The sequence below is a fragment of the Sciurus vulgaris genome (genome assembly GCF_902686455.1).
Source record: "Sciurus vulgaris genome assembly, chromosome: 4".
Lineage (NCBI taxonomy): Eukaryota > Metazoa > Chordata > Mammalia > Rodentia > Sciuridae > Sciurus > Sciurus vulgaris.
In genome coordinates, this window is record NC_136464.1 from 59,314,111 (window position 1) to 59,334,981 (window position 20,871).

General features: G+C 36.0%; 1 protein-coding gene across 3 annotated transcripts in view; it reads left to right on the forward strand.

The window, feature by feature from the left end:
* Positions 1 to 20,871, forward strand: part of CTNNA3 (catenin alpha 3) — a 1,874,587-nt gene that overhangs the window by 163,786 nt on the left and 1,689,930 nt on the right. For all 3 annotated transcript variants that reach the window (XM_079135772.1, XM_079135773.1, XM_079135774.1), the window contains exon 4: positions 16,851 to 17,017. In XM_079135772.1, coding sequence (XP_078991898.1) covers positions 16,851 to 17,017 — 167 coding nt within the window. The remainder of the gene's footprint in view (positions 1 to 16,850; positions 17,018 to 20,871) is intronic.

Below are 20,871 nucleotides of genomic sequence, written 5' to 3' on the forward strand. Positions count from 1 at the left end.
GGTTCCACAATCTGGCTATAGTGAATTGAGCAGCTATGAACATTGATGTGGCTGTATCTCTGTAGTATGCTGATTTTAAGTCCTTTGGGTATAGGCCGAGGAGTGGGATAGCTGGGTCAAATGGTGGTTCCATTCCAAGCTTTCTGAGGGATCTCCATACTGCTTTCCAGAGTGGCTGCACTAGTTTGCAACCCCACCAGCAATGTATGAGTGTACCTTTTTCCCCACACCCTCGCCAACACCTATTGTTGCTTGTGTTCTTGATACTCACCATTCTAATTGGGGTGAGATGGAATCTTAGGGTAGTTTTGATTTGCATTTCTCTTATTACTAGAGATGTTGAACATTTTTTCATATATCTGTTGATTGCTTGTACATCTTCTTCTGTGAAGTGTCTGTTCATTTCCTTAGCCCATTTGTTGATTGGATTATTTGTATTCTTGGTGTAGAGTTTTTTGAGTTCTTTATAGATTCGGGATATTAGGGCTCTATCTGAAGTATGATTGGCAAAGATATTCTCCCACTCTGTAGGCTCTCTCTTCACATTACTGATTGTTTCCTTTGCTGAGAGAAAGCTTTTTAGTTTGAATCTATCCCAGTTGTTGATTCTTGCTTTTATTTCTTGGGCTATGAGAGTCCTGTTAAGGAAGTCTGCTCCTAAGCAAACAAGTTGAAGGTTTGGACCTACTTTTTCTTCTATAAGATGCAGCGCCTCTGGTCTGATTCCGAGTTCCTTGATCCATTGTGAGTTCAGTTTTGTGCATGGTGAGAGATAGAGGTTTAATTTCATTCTGTTGCATATGGTTTTCCAGTTTTCCCAGCACCATTTGTTGAAGAGGCTATCTTTTCTCCATTGCATATTTTTGGCCCCTTTGTCTATTATGAGAAAATTGTATTTATTTGGGTTTGTGTCCGTGTCCTCTATTCTGTACCATTGATCTACCTGTCTATTTTGGTACCAATACCATGCCGTTTTTGTTACTATTGCTTTGTAATAGAGTTGAAAATCTGGTATTGCGATACCACCTGCTTCGCTCTTTCTACTGAGGATTGCTTTACCTATTCTGCGTTTCTTATTCTTCCAGATGAATTTCATAATTGCTTGCTCTATTTCTGTAAGGTACATCATTGGGATTTTAATTGGAATTGCATTGAATCTGTATAGCACTTTAGGTAGTATGGCCATTTTGACAATATTAATTCTGCCTACCCAAGAACATGGGAGATCATTCCATCTTCTAAGGTTTCCTTTAATTTCTTTCTTTAGTGTTCTGTACTTCTCATTGTAGAGGTCTTTCACGTCTTTTGTGAGATTGATTCCCAAGTATTTTATTTTTTTTTTGATGCTATTGTGAATGGGGTAGTTTTCCTAATTTCTCTTTCTGAAGATTCATCACTTATATATAAAAATGCATTGGATTTATGAGCATTGATCTTGTAACCTGCTACTTTACTGAATTCACTTATGAGTTCTAAGAGTTTTCTGGTGGAATTTCCAGGTTCCTCTAAATATATAATCATGTCATCAGCGAACAGGGATAGTTTGAGTTCCTCTTTCCCAATTTGTATCCCTTTAATTTCTTTCGTTTGTCTAATTGCTCTGGCTAGAGTCTCAAGAACAATGTTGAATAGAAGTGGTGAAAGAGGGCATCCCTGCCTTGTTCCAGTTTTTAGGGGGAATGCTTTCAGTTTTTCACCATTTAGAATGATATTAGCCATGGGCTTAGCATAGCTGGCCTTCACAATGTTAAGGAATGTTCCTACTATCCCTATTTTTTCTAGTGTTTTGAGCATGAAGGGATGCTGTATTTTATCGAATGCTTTTTCTGCATCTATTGAAATAATCATGTGATTCTTAACTTTAAGTCTGTTGATATGGTGAATGACATTTATTGATTTCCTGATGTTGAACCAACCTTGCATCCCTGGGATAAAAGCCACTTGATCATGATGCACTATCTTTTTAATATGTTTTTGTATGCGATTTGCTAAAATTTTGTTGAGAATTTTTGCATCGATGTTCATTAAGGATATTGGTCTGAAATTTTCTTTCCTCGATATATCTTTGTCTGGTTTAGGTATCAGGGTGATATTGGCTACATAGAATGAGTTTGGGAGGGTTCCCTCCTCTTCTATTTCATGGAATACTTTGAGAAGTATTGGAATGAGCTCTTCTCTAAAGGTTTTGTAGAACTCGGCTGAGAACCCATCTGGTCCCAGTCTTTTCTTTGTTGGTAGGCTTTTTATAACCTCTTCTATTTCATTGCTTGAAATTGATTTATTTAAGTTGTGTATGTCCTCCTTGTTCAGTTTAGGTAATTCATATGTCTCTAGAAACTTGTTGATGTCTTCGAGGTTTTCTGTTTTGTTGGAGTATAGATTTTCAAAATAGCTTCTAATTATGTTTTGTATTTCACTCGTGTCTGTTGTGATATTTCCTTGTTCATTCCGAATTTTAGTAATTTGAGTTTTCTCCCTTTTTCTCTTTGTTAGCGTGGCTAAGGGTTTATCAATTTTGTTTATTTTTTCAAAGAACCAACTCTTTATTTTGTTAATTTTTCCGATTGTTTCTTTTGTTTCAATTTCGTTGATTTCAGCTCTGATTTTAACTATTTCCTGTCTTCTACTACTTTTGGTGCTGGTCTGCTCTTCTTTTTCTAGGGCTTTGAGCTGTAGTGTTAAGTCGTTTATTTGTTGATTTCTACTTCTTTTGTTGAATGCGCCCCATGAAATAAATCTTCCTCTAAGTACTGCTTTCATAGTGTCCCAGAGATTTTGATATGATGTGTCTTTGTTCTCATTTACTTCTAAGAACTTTTTAATTTCCCTCCTGATGTCTTCTGTTATCCATTCATCATATAATAGTGTATTATTTAATCTCCAAGTATTGGAGAAGTTTCTGTTTTTTATTCTGTCATTTATTTCTAATTTCAGTCCATTATGATCTGATAGAATACAAGGTAGTATCTCTATCTTCTTGTATTTGCTAACAGTAGCTTTGTGGCATAAAACATGGTCTATTTTAGAGAAGGATCCATGTGCTGCTGAGAAGAAAGTGTATTCGTTCTTTGTTGGATGGTATATTCTATATAAGTCGGTTAAGTCTAAATTGTTGATTGTGTTATTGAGATCTGTGGTTTCTTTATTCAATTTTTGTTTGGATGATCTATCCAGTGGTGAGAGAGGTGTGTTAAAATCGCCTAGTATTATTGTGTTGTGGTCTATTTGATTTCTGGAATTGAGAAGGATTTGTTTGACGTACATGAATGAGCCACTGTTTGGGGCATAGATATTTATGATTGTTATGTCTTGCTGATTTATGCTTCCCTTAAGCAGTATGTAATGTCCTTCTTTATCCCTTCTGACTAGTTTTGGCTTAAAGTCCACATTATCTGAAATGAGGATGGATACTCCAGCTTTTTTGCTGTGTCCATGTGCATGGTATGTTTTTTCCCATCCTTTCACCTTTAGTCTATGGGTATCTCTTTCTATGAGATGGGTCTCTTGCAGGCAGCATATTGTTGGATTTTTCTTTTTAATCCAATCTGCCAGTCTATGTCTTTTGATTGATGAGTTCAGGCCATTAACATTCACAGTTTTTACTGTGAAATGATTTGTATTCCTAGTCATTGGACTCATTTTTGTGTTTTGACATGATTTGGTTTCTCCTTTATTTGGCTATTCCTTTAGGCTAGTTCCTCCCGTTGCTGATTTGCATCGTTGTTTTTCATCTCTTCCTTGTTGAATATTTTCCTGAGAATGTTCTGCAATGCTGGCTTTTTTTTTGTAAATTCCTTTAGCTTTTGTTTATCATGGAAGGATCTTATTTCACTGTCGAATCTGAAAGTAAGTTTTGCTGGGTATAAGATTCTTGGTTGGCATCCATTTTCTTTCAGGGCTTGGTTAATGTTGTTCCAGGCCCTTCTAGGTTTTAGGGTCTGGACTGAAAAATCTGCTGATATCTGTATTGGTTTCCCCCTGAATGTCATTTGATTCTTTTCTCTCGAGGCCTTTAAAATTCTGTCTGTATTTTGTATGTTAGGTATTTTCATAATAATGTGCCTTAGTGTGGGTTTGTTGTAATTTTGTATATTTGGAGTACTATAAGCCTGTTGTACTTGGTTTTCCATTTCATGCATCAGATGTGGGAAATTTTCTGATATTATTTCATTGAATAGATTGTTCATTCCTTTGATTTGTTTCTCTAAGCCTTCCTCAATCCCAATAATTCTTAAATTTGTCCTTTTCATGATATCCCATAATTCTTGTAGATTCTGTTCATGATTTCTTATCATCTTCTCTGTTTGGTCAACCTTGTTTTCAATATTAAATATTTTGTCTTCAATATCTGAAGTTCTGTCTTCCAGGTGTTCTATCCTATTGTTTATGCTTTCTATGGAGTTTTTAACTTGGTTTATTGTTTCCTTCATTTCAAGGATTTCCGTTTGTTTTTTTTTTCAGTATCTCTCTTTATTGAAATGATCTTTTGCTTCCGTTATTTGCTCTTTTAACTGTTGATTAGTGCATTCATTTAATGCCTGCATTTGTTCTTTCATCTCCTCATTTGCTTCCCTGATTCTTTTAATTATGTACATTCTGAACTCCCTTTCGGACATTTCTTCTGCTGTGCTGTCATTGGGTTTTATTGATATAGTATCTAGGTTTGTTTGGGACATTTTCTTCCCTTGTTTTCTCATATTGGTCAGATGTCTATGGGACTCTGTGATATTGTAGATTTCCTCTATTGGCTTATAGTGACCCTGTAGATTTCCAGTGTATCACCTACCAGCCTTCAGTAGCCAGAAGTCTTGGATTAATTTGATAATGCAGTGCTTCCGAAGAACGCTGCCCCTAGCCTGCTACTGGTTCCAGGGTGAGAGACCTGGAGAGGTCTCTTGTTGCACAACCCTGGTTCCAGAGGCTGGTTGTAGGTTGGAGGTCTCCACTGGCTTGGGGACTTGTGGCTGGCTCTGTGTGGACAGGCTCTCACTGGGTCATTTGCCCCGAGAAGCTAGCCTAGAGAGGCGCTTCCCGCTGGAGGGGTGCTGGGCTACTTGGGGAAGTCCCTGGCACCCTGTGCTGGTCACTGAAGCAAACTGCGGGCGGGCTGGAGCTGGCAGTGCGGCGGGCTGGAGCTGGCTGGGGCAGGCTGGAGCTGGCCCCGCTTCTTCTGTGCAGAAGGGCTCTCACTGGGGGGCCTGTTCCGAGAGGCTGGAGGATCTGTCCCTGTGGGCGGAGCCCACCGCCAGACTGCACCGAGCTGCCTGGGGGAGACACTATCTGCCCTGTCCCACTCTAATGAGCCACTCGAATCCGGGCCTGCCGCCCAGCTGAGCTTCGCTGGGTGGGGGAGACTCACCCCGTGGTTCTATTTTAGTCCGAGACTCTCAATGCCTCCCCTTCTTAGATCCTGGGTTCTGGGGCAACTGGAGATGCAGTCACCCTCTAATCCGCCATCTTGGATCGCCCCGTGGAAAAAGCCTGCAGCTGGAGGGGGACGATGCTGCCTGGAGAGGTCTCTGGCTGCCCAGCCCTGGTCCCAGAAGCCGCTTGTGTATCGGATGTCTCCGCTGGCTTGGGGACCCGTGGTTGGCTCTGCGTCAGGAGGCTCTCACTGGGTGGTCTGCCCCCGGGAAGCTAGCCTAGAGAGGCGCTTCCCACCGGAGGGGGCTGGGCTGCTTGGGGGAGTCCCTGGCGCCCTGTGCTGGTCTCTGAAGCAACCTGCAGGCGGGCCGGAGCTGGCAGCAGGGCGGGCCAGAGCTGGCTACGCTGCTTCTGTGGAGAAGGGCTCTCACTGGGGGCCTGTTCCGAGAGGCTGGAGGATCTGTCCCTGTGGGCGGAGCCCACCGCCAGACTGCACCGAGCTGCCTAGGGGAGACGCTATCTGCCCTGTCCCACTCTAATAAGCCACTCGAATCCGGGCCTGCCGCCCAGCTGAGCTTCGCTGGGTGGGGGAGACTCACCCCGTGGTTCTATTTTAGTCTGAGTCTCTCAATGCCTCCCCTTCTTGGGTCCTGGGTTCTGGGGCAACTGGAGATGCAGTCACCCTCTAGTCCGCCATCTTGGATCACCCCATGGAAAAAGCCCAGATCTCTCTTTGATTTCCATGACATCTGCCCCCACCTTTCTTTTCCTTTTTCCTTTATAGTTTCTGCATATAAGAAAAAACCTATATCCCTTGACCTTCTGAGTTTGACTTATTTTGCTCAACATAATGGTCTCAGGTTCCATCCATTTTCCTGCAAATGACTTAATTTCATTTTTAGTTGTGACTGAATAAAACTCCATTATGTATAATACCAAATTTAAAAAAATGTATTTATTTATTTTTATTTTTTACAGACTGCATTTGATTCATTGTACACAAATGGGGTACATCACTTTGTTTCTATGGTTGTACATGATGTAGATTTATACTATTCATGTAATCATACATGTACATAGGGTGATGACGTCTGTCTCATTCCACCATTTTTCATGTCCCCTCTCTTGTTTCCATCAACATAATCTAAAGTTCCTCCATTCTTCTCTCACCCCCCACTCCCATTATATATCATCATCCACTTATCAAGGAAAACATTTGGCCTTTGGTTTTTGGGATTGGCTTATTTCACTTAGCATGATATTCTCTAGTTCCGTCCATTTACTTGCAAATGCTATAATTTTATTCTTCTTTAAGGCTGAGTGATATTCCATTTTCTATATGTACCACATTTTATTTATCCATTCATCTGTTGAAGGACATCTAGGTTGGGTCCATAGTTTAGCTATTGTGAATTGAACTGTTATAAACATTGATGTGACTGTGTCACTGTAGTATGCTGATTTTAAGTTCTTTGGGTATAGGCCAAGGACTGGGATAGCTGGGACAAATGATGGTTTTATTCCCAGTTTTCTAAGGAATCTCCATCCTGCTTTCCAGAGTGGTTACACCAATCTGCAGTCCCACCAGCAATATATGAATGTACCTTTCCCTCCATTCTTGCCAACACTTATTTTTGCTTATATTTTTGATAATTGCCATTCTGATTGGAGTGAGATGAAATTTTAGAGTAGTTGCTAATGATATTCAACATTTTTCATGTATTTTTTGGCTGTTTTTTATTTCTCATTTTGATACGTGTATTTATTTGCCCATTTATTAATTGGGTTATTTGATTTTTTGATATAACTTTTTTGAGCTCTTTATATATTCTAGATATTAATCCTCTGTCAGAGAGTAGCTAGCAAAGATTTTCTCCCATTCTGTGGGTTCTCTTTTCACATTCTACTATATTGCAATTGTGATGTTAGGAGATGTTTTCACTTCTTTTATAGAAACTGATTTAATCAAACTTTGTTTTGTAAAAAATGACTTGACATTCTTGTCTTGAGGCTTTAAAAATTCTATCCTTTTTCTGTATGGAAAGGCTCTTTTCTGATCTTGTATCTGGATGTACATCTCATTCTCAATGTTTGGAAAATTTTCTGTTATTATTTCCCTGGAGAGGTTATCCATTCCATTAGCCTGCATCTCACAACCCTCCTCAATTCCAATGATTCTTAAATTTGGTCTCTTAATGTTGTCCCAGAGTTCTTGTATATTCTGATCATGGTTACTGATTTTCTTTTCTTTAATACTGTTTGAATGTTCAAGTCTGGCTGTTGTGTCTTCCAGCTCTGAGATTTTGTCTTCAATATGTGTACTCCATTGGAAAGACTTTCAACTAAATATTTTATTTGATTTATTGGTTATTCATTTCTGTGATTTCTGTGTTTTTTTTCAATGTTTATGAATTTCTCATCCATATCTTGTACTGTCTTACTTAATTCATTCAATTATTTTTCCGTGTTCTTTTGGAGTTCATGCACTGATCATTTTTATAATGATTTTTCTGAATTCCTCATCTGATATTTCATCGACTTCAATAATTTTGGGGTCATTTACTGGTAAATTATGAACTGTAGAAGGTATTATTGTGTTAGCTTGTTTTTTCATTTTCTAATTGTGTTGGGTTTTATGCATCTGTTGGGAGGGATTTCTCTTCTGCTCTTATGTGTGGGCCTTTTTAGGGCACAGTCTTTACTTGCTGAAGTGTCCTAGAGTGATCATAATTGAGACCCCCCTTGTAGGTGTGATATCCACAGTCTTTGGTTTAATTCTTTGCTTTTGTTATAGCAGTGGATGTCTGTAGGTGGGACCTGGGGCCCATCCCTATCCATTTCTACTTGGAAATTGCTCATTAGTTTGGATTTTTATCGCTTCTTTGTGTTAAAGTATAGTTGAAGATTGAATGTTATCAATCCCTTGTGTGGGAGCGAGGTGTGCTGTCTTTTGGTTGAGTTTAGTTCAGCAGAGTCTCCACCCTATGAATTTGGAATATCCCTGTATGTTCCCAGCACCTCTCAGAATAGGACAAAACAAAAATAGCAACAAGTGATGCAAACAATATACAGCATTAAAGTGAATACTCAGTTCCTACTCTGACATTTCTGGCATTAGTTACCCCAAAAAAACAGGAATAGTGGGGTCAGCAATTGTCAACAGCAAAAACAATAACCATGAACTAGGTCTGGCTTTAAAGCAAACAGAAGCATAGATGTCAGCTATGTCATCCATAGCAGTGATAATCATATCAGCATTGATGGTGGGGGCAGGAGTATGTATAATCCAATTATTTCCAAAAGATGGTAAAAATACAGTTAATTAAGAGAAAAGAAAATGTTCTAGTAAATTAGAACAGTTTCAACTTCAAACAATGAACAGAGAATGATGAAGAGATGTAGCAGGTGATGGTTATAAGGAAGGAGGAGAAAAATAGAAGAAACAAAAGGGAGAGGAAGAGAACAACAGAATTTAGCTGTTAGCAGAAGATAAGTGAGAAAAACAAGACAAATAAGCAAATGAAAACAATATGAAACAAAACCAAAGTATGCAAACCAAAAAAACCCTAATCCTTAACAGACAAGGCAAGGAAAAATAACTACATTAGAAAATGCTAAAATTGAGAAAAAAGGAAATATGTATATGTGTATATGTCCCTAAACCAATCAGCACAGAAAGAATTCTCTCTCTCTCTCTCTCTCTCTCTCTCTCTCTCTCTCTCTCTCTCTCTCTCTCTCACACACACACACAAATTAAAAGAAAGAAAGGAAGAAAAAGAAAAAAGAAAAATATTCTTAATAAAAAATGAAGGAATTGTCTCTACTGATATGGTCAAAATAGTTGACCAGAAGAAATGGTCACTGCCTATATACCCAGCTCTTTCTTTCTGTTTCTTCTTGGAATATAAATATATATATATATATATATATATATATATATATATATAGAGAGAGAGAGAGAGAGAGAGAGAGAGAGAGAGAGAGAGAGAGAGAGAGAGAAGGAGGTGTGTGTGTGTGTGTGTGTGTGTGTGTGTGTAAAAGCCTAGAGGTTGTTGTGTTACTTTCTAAGCTGCCAGTTGGAGTGGTCTAAGACTGAAGCTGGTTGAACCAAGCGTCAGCTTCCCTTGTCACCAGTATGAGGTAGGATGGAATGGGAAGTACCATTAGTTGGAATTTTGTCCACACAGACCAGATTAATGCACTTCTACTGTGGGGCTGCTACAGAATTCTTTGAGGAGTGTTCTGGGTGGTGGGGCTTAGGTCTAATTAGGCCTCAGGGGCTTTGTTGGGTGGTATCCTCTCTGGGAGATTAGATCAACACACCCCTAGGACTTAGCAACTGCTAATCTCTGATAGGAGTCTGGATTTCAGGAGTTTCCCAAGAATTCCACTTGTTGGGCAGGTGGGCCAGTCCAGCACACACTCTGCTGCTCATGAACACAACCTTTCCAGACTTAGTCCCGAGTGTGTTTATACCCACCTCTTTAGTTTACTGACCCACTTCAGCTGATTATGTGAGCCACCATACTCAAAGGAGAAGTAAATTGGGCTCCCCTTTGCTTTTATGACTTGAAACCCTCTGTGTACAATTTTTTTTGTTCTTGTTTCACTCACATTCTGCCAGGTACACTGTAGGCCACAAGGTAGCTGTTTGCTAGGACAATGTGGCAGGGTTTGCTATGATCTACTAGCTCTGCAGCAGTAGCTGCTGCATGGCCTTAAAATGGCTCCTGCCTCAGCTCTTCATGTCCAGTTGAGAAACAAAGAACATTTTCCCAAGTACCAGTGCATAGTGCAGGCTCTGGATCAGCTAAGTTCAGGCTGCTTTACTGATATCATGTTTTTCTGTACCAAATCTGTGTTGCTCTCTGTCTTTCATCCCTCTGTGATAAGCCAGTGCCACTATCACCACTGCTGCTGCGACTGACTTGGGTTCAATGTATTCTTTCTTCTTTGCTTAATGTACCCACATTTTTGAGTCTCTAAGACACACTGATCGTGCAATATTGAGTTTTAGTGAAATCCTTCTTTCACTCATCTCCCTGAGAAGCAGTACTTTCACTGCTTGAATCCTGAGTTATTGAATAAGTAGAAATGCAGCCACCTTCTACTCTGACATTGTGAATTCCACATTAGTAAGTTTTTAAAATTTGGAGTTATGTATTTTTACATACAAAGATATCATTATATTTTGCCTAAATATGATAGAAAGCTGAGGTATTTCTGATGTTTTAAAGTGCATCAGAAATTTTCATTTTAAGATATATTTGTTATTATTGGAAGTGAAAGTTTACTAGTTACACCACCGCCCCACACAAACCTAATTATTTTAGCTTAAAAGGATGTAGCTTGAATATTGTCCAATCTCTTGATGTTGATCTCAGGCTCATTTTTAGTATGAATCTACTGATTGTGTCTCACGCAGCTATTTGTCTAAACCACAACCAAACTATACTGACTAAAATTTTCAGTTTTAGTGTTTTTATGAAGAGAATTTACTGCTATCTGTAAAGCTACCTAACTGAAGAATCTTTCTTGACATTTTATAATCCCTTCTTTTTAGGATTTTTTTTCTTCCATACCCCGATTTGACTTTTTTTTCCCCCCTTAACTTGCTTACACTGGATTTTTCCAAAGTATTTATATTAATTTTCAAAGAAATAATAGATCTCATTTTCTACTCTTATTTGGAAGGTTTACATATTTAATAAAGTTACACAATTATAATTACAATTCAAAAGAAAGGTTGCAGAATAAACTAATAAACTCTTGACCAACCTCAGTGGATATTCCTTTGGTTTTAAGAGGAAGGAAGGATCATTGCTTGTTGCTGAGGGGGAATAAAAAGAGTATTGATCTAGAGGTGGTAAAGAAGTCATCTCTTTAGACAGCTTTTACTATATTGCAGTTGTGATGTTACGAGATGTTTCCACTACTTTTATAGAAACTGGTTTAATCAAACTTTGTTTAATGAAAAATTTATATTTTCAAGTTTTATATAATTAGTCCCATCAAAGTATTTCAAGCTCATTTCAAGAGTTCCCAGTGATTCAGTGCTTAATGGCTGACTGGTCATGACCTTCCACTTTAGTTGACTCATTTTAATGGCCTCCTCTTGTCTTTATATGTCCACAGCTACTCCCTAATGCATGTCTGCTGCTGGTCTTGAAGGTCGGAATTTGCTTTCTCTGAATTGCTTCGTTAGGAAGGGCTGAGACAATGATCAGTTTAAGGCTAAGTATTCCCCATTATTAAGGCATGACTTTTAAAATATATTCTACCTAATAATATGAGTCATGAAGTTTTACATTCTGGTGGTGGTACAAGTGCTATTCTCAATTCTCTGTGAATGCCAAATTACCTGTTACCTCAAATGTTTTTGGATGGTTCTTGCTCCAGATTTGGGTATTTTCTTCCCATGTGTGGGATGATTATTATTCAACAGAATACTCAAGTGGAAGCCTCTGTAGATCTTCTGAGTTCTCCCCTTTCCTATTCTCTACCATGTGTGTTTTAGCTGCCTTGATCCCCCAGTACTCTCAACTTTGACTCTCAGTTCAGAGTTTGTCAGGTTCTGCTGTGGTTTCCCTTCTTGTATTGTGGTCTGAGAAGTCTCTTGGCAGTAAGCTGGAATTAGCAAAAGGCTTATTCTGTTTTTTTTCTCAATTCTCAGGGATTATTATCTTCCACTGCCTGACATTCAGCGCTTTAATAACTATTTTTTCACCTCTTTTGTCTTTTTTGGGTTTAGAAAAGAAATGTGGTCTTTGTTACTCTGCCTTGGCATTTATAGAGAATTGAGAATAGCACTTGCCTCACTACCACAATGGAAAACGTATGACTCGTATATTAGGTAGAATATATTTTAAAAGTCATGCCTTAATAATGGGGAATACTTAGCCTTTATTGAGACTTCACTGAGAGTTTGAAGATAATAAAAAAGAAATAAAACATAGTATCTTTCAATGACAACCATATGCAGTTTCACTCTGAGTGTGTAAACCTGCTGATACCCTTGTAGCACCCAAGCCTGATTCTGCATAACAGCAGTTTCCATCTTTCCTCTGCCATGATAATTTTTTCTTCCTTTAGCCACACTGTCTCAAACTCTTTAAAAGAAGGTATTTGCCTTTAAAAAAATATCTGTGTAAGTTTAGGATCTAATTGAAGTCATCTTCTTTCTTCCCTGCCAAATAAAAGAATAGTCTGCTCCAAAGTTATATTCAAGCTTCTACCTCGTAGGAGTTTTCAAATTCAAATTGGCAGTTTCCCAATTAAAAATAAATAAAACCAAACCCTTAGTGCCCAATTTCAATCAGTGAACCCCATTATACCAGAGTATGTTATTATATATTGGATCAATTAATAGGCACTAGTGCATGTTACATGTGTATAGTAAAATACACACACACAGAAGGATGACCCAAGGCATATTCTAGAAATTTAATTGAATCATAAACATAATCTTAATTATAAAAGTTGGAAGATATTTGAAATTTAGTACCTGTTCCTTTTCATTCTGGTTTTTCTTTCTTTCTCCTCTGGATGTTTTGCTTATTCCATATTTTCTTTCACTTTCAAGTTTATAATTAACATAATCTGAGAAGTGAAATCATTTTTAAATGCAGTAAAGGAACTTGTGAAAGACCATTGTAGGAATCTTTTGTAAAGTGAAGAATATTTTGTAATGTGTATATTTGGTCAAAACTTTCTTTTTTATTCCTGAAGTTTACTTATACTATCACATAATAATTTTATATATCAGTTTTTATATTCAGAAATTTTTATATATTACACTTACATATGCTTGAGACATGCCTCTGTAAATATTCAGAGACATACTTTTGTACCTTATTTCATAACTGATTTTTCATAACTGATTTTTCTTTTCAGATTTAAAAGAGCATATTTTATAGGAAAGAGCCAAAAGAGTCCAGTAGAAAAAAGCTTTCAGTACCTAGCTTTTGTGGTATTTTCAAGATCTTTAGTAAATTGCTTTTATGCATGGAGTGGGATTTATGAAGGCAAAATGTAGTCATTTGTATGTATTTTAAAAAATGGAATTTCCTAATTGTTTTAGTCAGTTCTTTTGCTGCTGTTACCAAAAGGCCTGAGAAGAACAATGCAGAGAAGGGAAAATTTATTTTGTGTGCGCTCATGGTTTCAGCATTCTCAGTCCATAGACTAGGCCAACTCTGTTGTTTGGGGCCCTAAGGTAAGGCAGAACATTGTGGTGTAAGGGTGTGGCAGAGGGAAGCAGGTGGGAACATGGCACCAGGAAGGAGAGAGAGAGAGAGAAAGAGAGAGAGAGAGAGAGAGAGAGAGAGAGAGAGAGAGAGAGAGAGAGAGAGAGAGAGAGAGAGAGATATTAATTTACCCTACCTGCCTATAATTACCACCCAGTTAATCCCTATCAGGGGATTAATGCACTGACTAGGTTATTAAATCTAAACTTTCTTGCATTGTCTCACACATGAACTTTTGGGGCACACCTAATCTAAACCATAACACTAATCATTAAACTTCAAAGTTACAGCATAAGCAAGATTGGGAATGCTATTTAAAAACTGTAGACTCCCTACATGTAGATTAAGAATAAAATTTTCTATTAGGAAAACAGCCATTTTCTTCTGACAGAAAATTTGGCAGTGAGGGGGCTATAGTTGATAACTAGCTTTTTGTCAGCAGTTGAAACATTCTGTTCTTACTTATTACATTCCTCTGTCCTCTAACACTTCAGGCAGAGGTAAGTCCTTCTCTGTGTCTTGTAATTTGTATAGGCTCTATGGCACCCTGCTTAGATTGTATCTATCAGAATGTGTTCACTCTCAGTTGATTATGAACTTCTTGGGCCACAAAATTGGTTTGTGCCAATCTCTATATCCTGGATGCCTAGGATGTTGTCATGTGTCATATAGGAATAATGCATTTTGTTAAAAAAAAGTTGAATAATGCTGATTCACATATTCCTTCAGTGATCCAGTATATTGAATACATGTGATAAAGCAGGTACTATTCTAGATCCTGGGAATATTGCTTTTACTAGTCTTATGGTACAAGAGATAGACTTTGATACAAGTTGTTCATTACATGGATATGAGGTTATGATCAGAGGCATAGAATTCTGCTGTACCACCTGCCTTAATAATGGGGGTCTAAGGATTTGCAGAGAAAGTGATTCTTAAGTTGGGGCCAGAAGTATGAGCTAAAAGCAAATGAAAAGGATTAGGAGTACTTGGGTTGGGGGGTGGTGTGTGGGGACAATAATAATAGAAAATTAACTCATAGCCTCTATGTTAATTACTACAGGGAATGACTTCTCCTTCCAGCTGTGTTACCTGACTTGCTCTACCTTAACAGAGACAAAGACTAAAATAGTTGTTTAAATGATGAGTTTGGTTCTTCAGTCCAGTTGTTCAACATCCTAATATTTTTTGAATCAAAAATGCATAGTTCTTTTTCAATATACATTTAGTAGTATGTGAAATCAAAAACAGTATTCTCCAAAAGACCATTATAACTCTCTAATTCAGAGTCACAGTAGGAACAGATAATCTTTTTTTTGTATGTGTGGAAATACACCTGCTCTCTAAATTTTGGAGGTCAGTTTAATTTTTCAGTCTCCTAGCAGCAGTTCTGACTTGCAGAGAAGCACATAAAAAATCATCCTTTTATTGATATTAAAAATTTACCATCTTTACTAGAAATTTCCTGAGAAATACTGGTTACTATTTGTTGAATGCATTCTTTGTTTTAGATACAGTGCTAAATATAAAATATGAATTATCTTATCTAAATATCCCAGAAGCACTGTGAGACCAGTAATATTTTTTATCTTTTCCATGTAGCTAAGGACACTGAAAATATTTAAGTGTCCAAGTTCCTAGAACAAGACGTGATGGATAAGAAAGTGATCTCAGAAGTCTTTGACTTTCAGAATCTGAGTTCCTAACTTGGAGTTGCTTAAGAGAGCTAAAAGAGACATGGTAACATGCTGAGGCAGTCCCAGTCCCTCTTCACAGGTTTTGTCTATGATAAGAAACAATATTTTTTGTTTTGCTTAATAGTAATTTATTCCATTCGTTATGTTGACATTCATGAATAAGTGAAAACTAAAATATTCATATATTATAGTATGTCAATAAAGCACTTAAAAGAATGATATTACTAATCAAGTGTTCACTAAGTGCCAAGTACTCTTTATTCCTCATAAATAGTAGATATTTATTGTTTTTATTTACTCCATTTACAAATAAGAAAAATGAATCATAAAAAAGTTAAGTGACTTGTCCAAGGACAGAGGCATTGAAGCTGATTTGAATCCACACTGTTATTTGCTATATTATATTACTACCTGATATCTATATTCCAGTGTGAAAATATACTAGTCAGTGAAAATAACAAGTTGTAGAAAATTTCTACAGTATGAAACCACTTATATTTTCCATTTATAATATGGAAAAAAACTTTTTTATGATATAAAATCTCTGTGGAAAATATAAATTAATATGAGTATATTTTCATAAAACATACATAAACAAAATATACACACATATAAAGCATATGTATATATGCTTACATATATACACATATGTATAAGCTATATGTTCGTGGAAATATTTCTAGATAGAGATATGAGATAAGCAGTTGATGTTTTTAGGGATTAGCATGGAGAATTTTAAAATTTTATTTTATACTCTTTTGTAGTGTATTATTTAAAAGAAATGGCACATATTACTTTTATGATAAAAATAAATATAAATTAAAAAGATTTAAAAGCAGTTGTAATTCTGTATGAATTATATTTCTCGATTAGGGAAAAGGGAAATTTTTCCTCTATTTTAGACCCTTCTGAACTGAGAACTTCTAAAAACAAATGAGTACACATTACTTTTATAATAAAAAAACTTTAAAAGACCTTAAAAATAGTAGACATGGCATTTCTCTGACAATTATGTGCTGTGAAGTATTGCCTTTGTGACTAAATTTAAAATATAATTGACTATATTGGTATAGAATAAATCTGCCTATGTTAAACTTTTATCAGAGAACTGCTCTCATTATTTTAAAGGCTAGTTCTTTTCTAATATCCATTGAGTTAAAAACTAACTTGATGAATATTTAACTTATTTTTATAAGCAGGAGTGTTTATGATTGAAGTCTTATAATGAAATTTTTCATAGCAATTGAGATTCAGCAAATGCAGAAGTTGACAGCAATTTTTACTGGATATTGCTACTCAATTGAGCATAATTTTCTTGAAGTAAGATAGGATCATGCTTCTTAAACTTCAGAGCATTTATCAAAAACAAATGTCAGTTTGAACCTGCATTGTTTATTAAGAGACAATATTCTAGCATCAACTGATAGTATTTTAATATTATGCTTAGTCACAGACTGTACTTGCAATCAGTTTGAATGATAAATACTGAAATAGGCATAAGTTAAAACTTAAAATATAACTTATTTGGGGCTGTGTTTTTCAGGTGAAGCTCTGAAGGTATCAGCTGAAAGATTTACAGATGACCCCTGTTATCTCCCGAAAAGGGAGGCTGTGGTTCAAGCTGCCCGGGCCTTGTTGGCTGCAGTTACCAGACTCCTTATCCTTGCGGACATGATTGATGTCATGTGTCTCTTGCAGCATGTGTCATCTGTAAGTAAAAGATGGCTTAGTTTGCTTTGGCATTGTTCTCACTTCTAATTCCATTCCCTGAAACTGGCGTCAATCCAGGTGCATCCTTTCCTCACCTTCATTTCTTAATGTCACCCATCAAAAACTGACCGACTTAGGTTTTGAAGACTAATATATATCTCAAAAGAATAAAGCCAGAAGCTAGTCCTAAAGCCAGTGGGTTTTGAAGAACAGAACACGATTTGCTCATAAAGAAATGGTTAAGAGAAAGTTCTAGACTTTTGGCCACTTATATTTTTATGCCTTACATAAATATGAATAAATAATAACAAAAGAAATATATATCACATAATAAATATAGATATGAATAATTTGAGAGAAATCTTAATTCTTTAGATGTTGGAAGTTTATTCTAGTTTGTAAATAAATTCTACTTTGAAAACTCCTCTAGATCAAAGATAATTAGTGCATATTTACAGTAGTTTGTGGTGTCTAAAGTAATCCATTATGAAAATGTATAAATGAAGATTAGTAAAAATACATTTTAACTGGGAGGAAAGCAATATATTTTTCTTGCTTTATTTTGTCTGACAATTCCACCAGCATAGTTTCAGTAGGAAAAGCCTTTTTTAATTTCTTAATTTATTTAGTTTATGATACTATCCAGAAGAAAAAGTTGCAAAAAATTTCTTGGAATATCTGCTGAGTTTCCTGCTTTAAGTCGGACCCATAAACTTCTGTCCCTAAGTACATCTGTGTTTTTATAAAGGTGCCTGGTTATTGTGCTATCCTTATCCATTAAGCAAGTGATGACCTTATTTGATTAACCTTCTTATCAAAATCCTTTTCTCTAATTGCTAAGTTAAATTTTTCTTTGCATCTTGTATTTACTATTAACATCAGAGAGACTCTTCCTTGGTACTTTCATATACCTTTTCTTTTGATAATTTTACTACTATAAAAAAGAAATTCTCTTTTTGTTCTTATTACTTGGTTGTTAATTTGTTGAACAATTTTAGTTGAATCCCTGAGCATTTCTGAGATTTAGTTTTCTCATATGTGAACACAAACACTAATAAATGCTGTAAATAAGAAATGAATATGAAAGATTGAGTGCCAGGTGATTCCTAGTTCTGATAACCCAGTATTTCCTATATTTCAGCCTCTAAATTTGTTGAAATAGGGCAGAATGAAAGATTCTTGTAAGATGAAAATTTCCACCTTATAATCACTTAGGAGATAAATGTTTATAAAGAACACAATCACCTTCACTTCCATTTCAATTGAGATCCCCTAAGAGCTAGGCCCAGTGCTAGGTAATTCACAAATCCTGTCATTAAATAAACATCAAAGTAGTTTTTGCAATAAAAATTATACTTAATATTTATTGGGTTTTATAATGTGGCAAACATGTGCTGGATTATCTTCTTTAACTTGATGCTCCTAATAGTACTGATTCCTATTTTACGAATGAGGAAACTGAGATACTTGAATTTAAATATCTTGTTCAAAGCAACAGGGGGAAAAAAACACTTTTGAAACTCAGTGCTCCGAGGGTTAGAACAGCTTTACCTACAAATAACTATTAGAAGTATTTAGACAAGTTCCTGGGCCTATAACTTGATGTTCAGGATTTTAGGTATGTCAGAAAATATTTTAAAATCCAACAATTTTCTCCAACACTTACTGGTGCCTTGTCAGAACCTGTATTTGTTATAGATCATTTAAGTAATTTATAAGTATGTATAGTACAAAATAATTCATCTGTGAAAAGTGAAGTGGCATCTTATCAAAGAGAAAGGAAGACCATTTGTGATAAATTCTAAGTAACTCACATAATTATTTCATCCCTGTGGAAAGGTGATACATGAATTGCTATCAACTCACTTCTTTCAAGGTGTGTAAAATTAAGATGCTAATTTTTTTTGGCAGGTGGAGGGCACTGGGGATTGAACCCACAGGAACTTTAAAACTGAGCCATATCTGAAACTCTTTTTATTATTTTTAAAAAATTTGAGACAGGTGTTCACTATATATATTATGTGCTGAGGCTGTCCTCCAACTTGTGATCCTCCTGCCTCAGCACGCTTAGTCAGTGGGATTATAGGGATGCACCACCATGGTTGGCTAAAATGCTAATTTTTTTTGAGATGATCAAGATTAGGATTATTTAGCATAACATTTCCTGAAAAGTATCCTTAGCACCTATCTTGTAAATATGGAACATGAATAAAATTATTTTTTATGATCAGAATCACACACAGAAATTTACTCTGAAAGTTTTCAATGCACATAAGCATATTAAAATTGCTGAGAAATACTGCAGCAAAGAAACCTATTTATCTTTGCTTAAACCAGAATTTATTCATTTTCCTCAGCAGCAGAATTGGACTGAATTAATTTGCCATTATAAGAAATAAAAAAGGCATTTTTCAAATAATTTTCTCTTGGGATTTGTCTATCTCTCCCCTTATCTAAGTTAAAAATTTATTGATCCTTGGATATGCCTGGTATGACAGTTTTAGATGACTCTGAACATTCCTGAAATTTTATTTTTTTCAAATTGGCTATGTCACAGATATAATTTTTAGTTTCCTATTGAAATTTTGAATCTTTATTTTGATCTACTTTTGAGCATGATAAATAGGTTGTCTTATGCTCAAGATCTAAAAAACCCAGTGTCCAGACTTTCTGAGTGTCTGCTTCTGCTTATCATCTCCTTGGGGTTTGCTCATGGTGTCTTGTCTTTTCATGTGAATTGCTATATTTGATTGTGTGCTGAGCATTGCATTTCTTGCACTCATCTCAGGAAATTTCTCACTATCTTATTAGCTCTGATGTTGTTAAGATGAAGTATTTTATATTTCATCAAACCTTATTCATTTCCCTCAGCAGTTGAATTGGACTGAATTACTACTTTGCCATTACAAGAAATAGAAATTCCCAGAATCACTTCTGGAAATATTTTTCTATGTGTATTCTAGATTGTAAGTAAGTCACATAAAATGTAGAAATCAAAACGTTTTAAAATTTAAACAAACTCTTTGATGTGAATATTTCAAAATATATTCAGATAATTTCCTCCCTGTTTAATGTCTTAATATTATCTTACCTATTACAGTAGCCTTGTCATACTGTTGGTTCATGTTGATTTTGAGAGTTATAATACTGCCAAGTCTGAACTTAAACTACTCTTCATTCAGGTCTTCCTCATCTGATACTAGTTTCATTTTTTTTAATATGAAAAGGTAGGTGTTACATTTAAATTTATTGAATTTGATTTTGTCCAATCTAGATTTTTGTTGTAGTTCATCAGGATCTTTTTCGCTCTTGATTTTTTTCATCTCCTCTTAGCCTGGTGTCAGTATCAAATTTCTTTAACCAAGTTATTCATAAAAAATGTTTAATGACGTGGACAACAGTGTCATGTCTTCCTTTGTGTTAAAACCAATGAAATATGAGCATACTTGGAGTAAAGTTTTTGAAATGAGATGTTAGCTTGCTTCACTGGGCTATTGTATAAACTATGTTTCTTTATTTCAGCCTCAAGCTCTTCCCCAAAAGGCTTTTTGAAATCAAGATATATTGTCTGTGACATCATGGATTTATCAGTCTAGTAATCTCAGTTATAAAAGAAATGAATTTAGTTTGGCATGACTTACTCTTACTAACCCAATAAGAGCTCTAAGTGACCATTGCTAGTTTGCTTATATCCCTTTTTTTTCTAACCTTCATGTTTCAATTACTCACAATCTACTTACTTATGGTCAAAGAACTACTTGTCTGCTGGGATCTTCTTGCCCTTAAGATCTAGATATAACTGATTTGTACCCTCTTTCTGTATCCTGTCAAATATAATGTGCTCTTCAAGATTT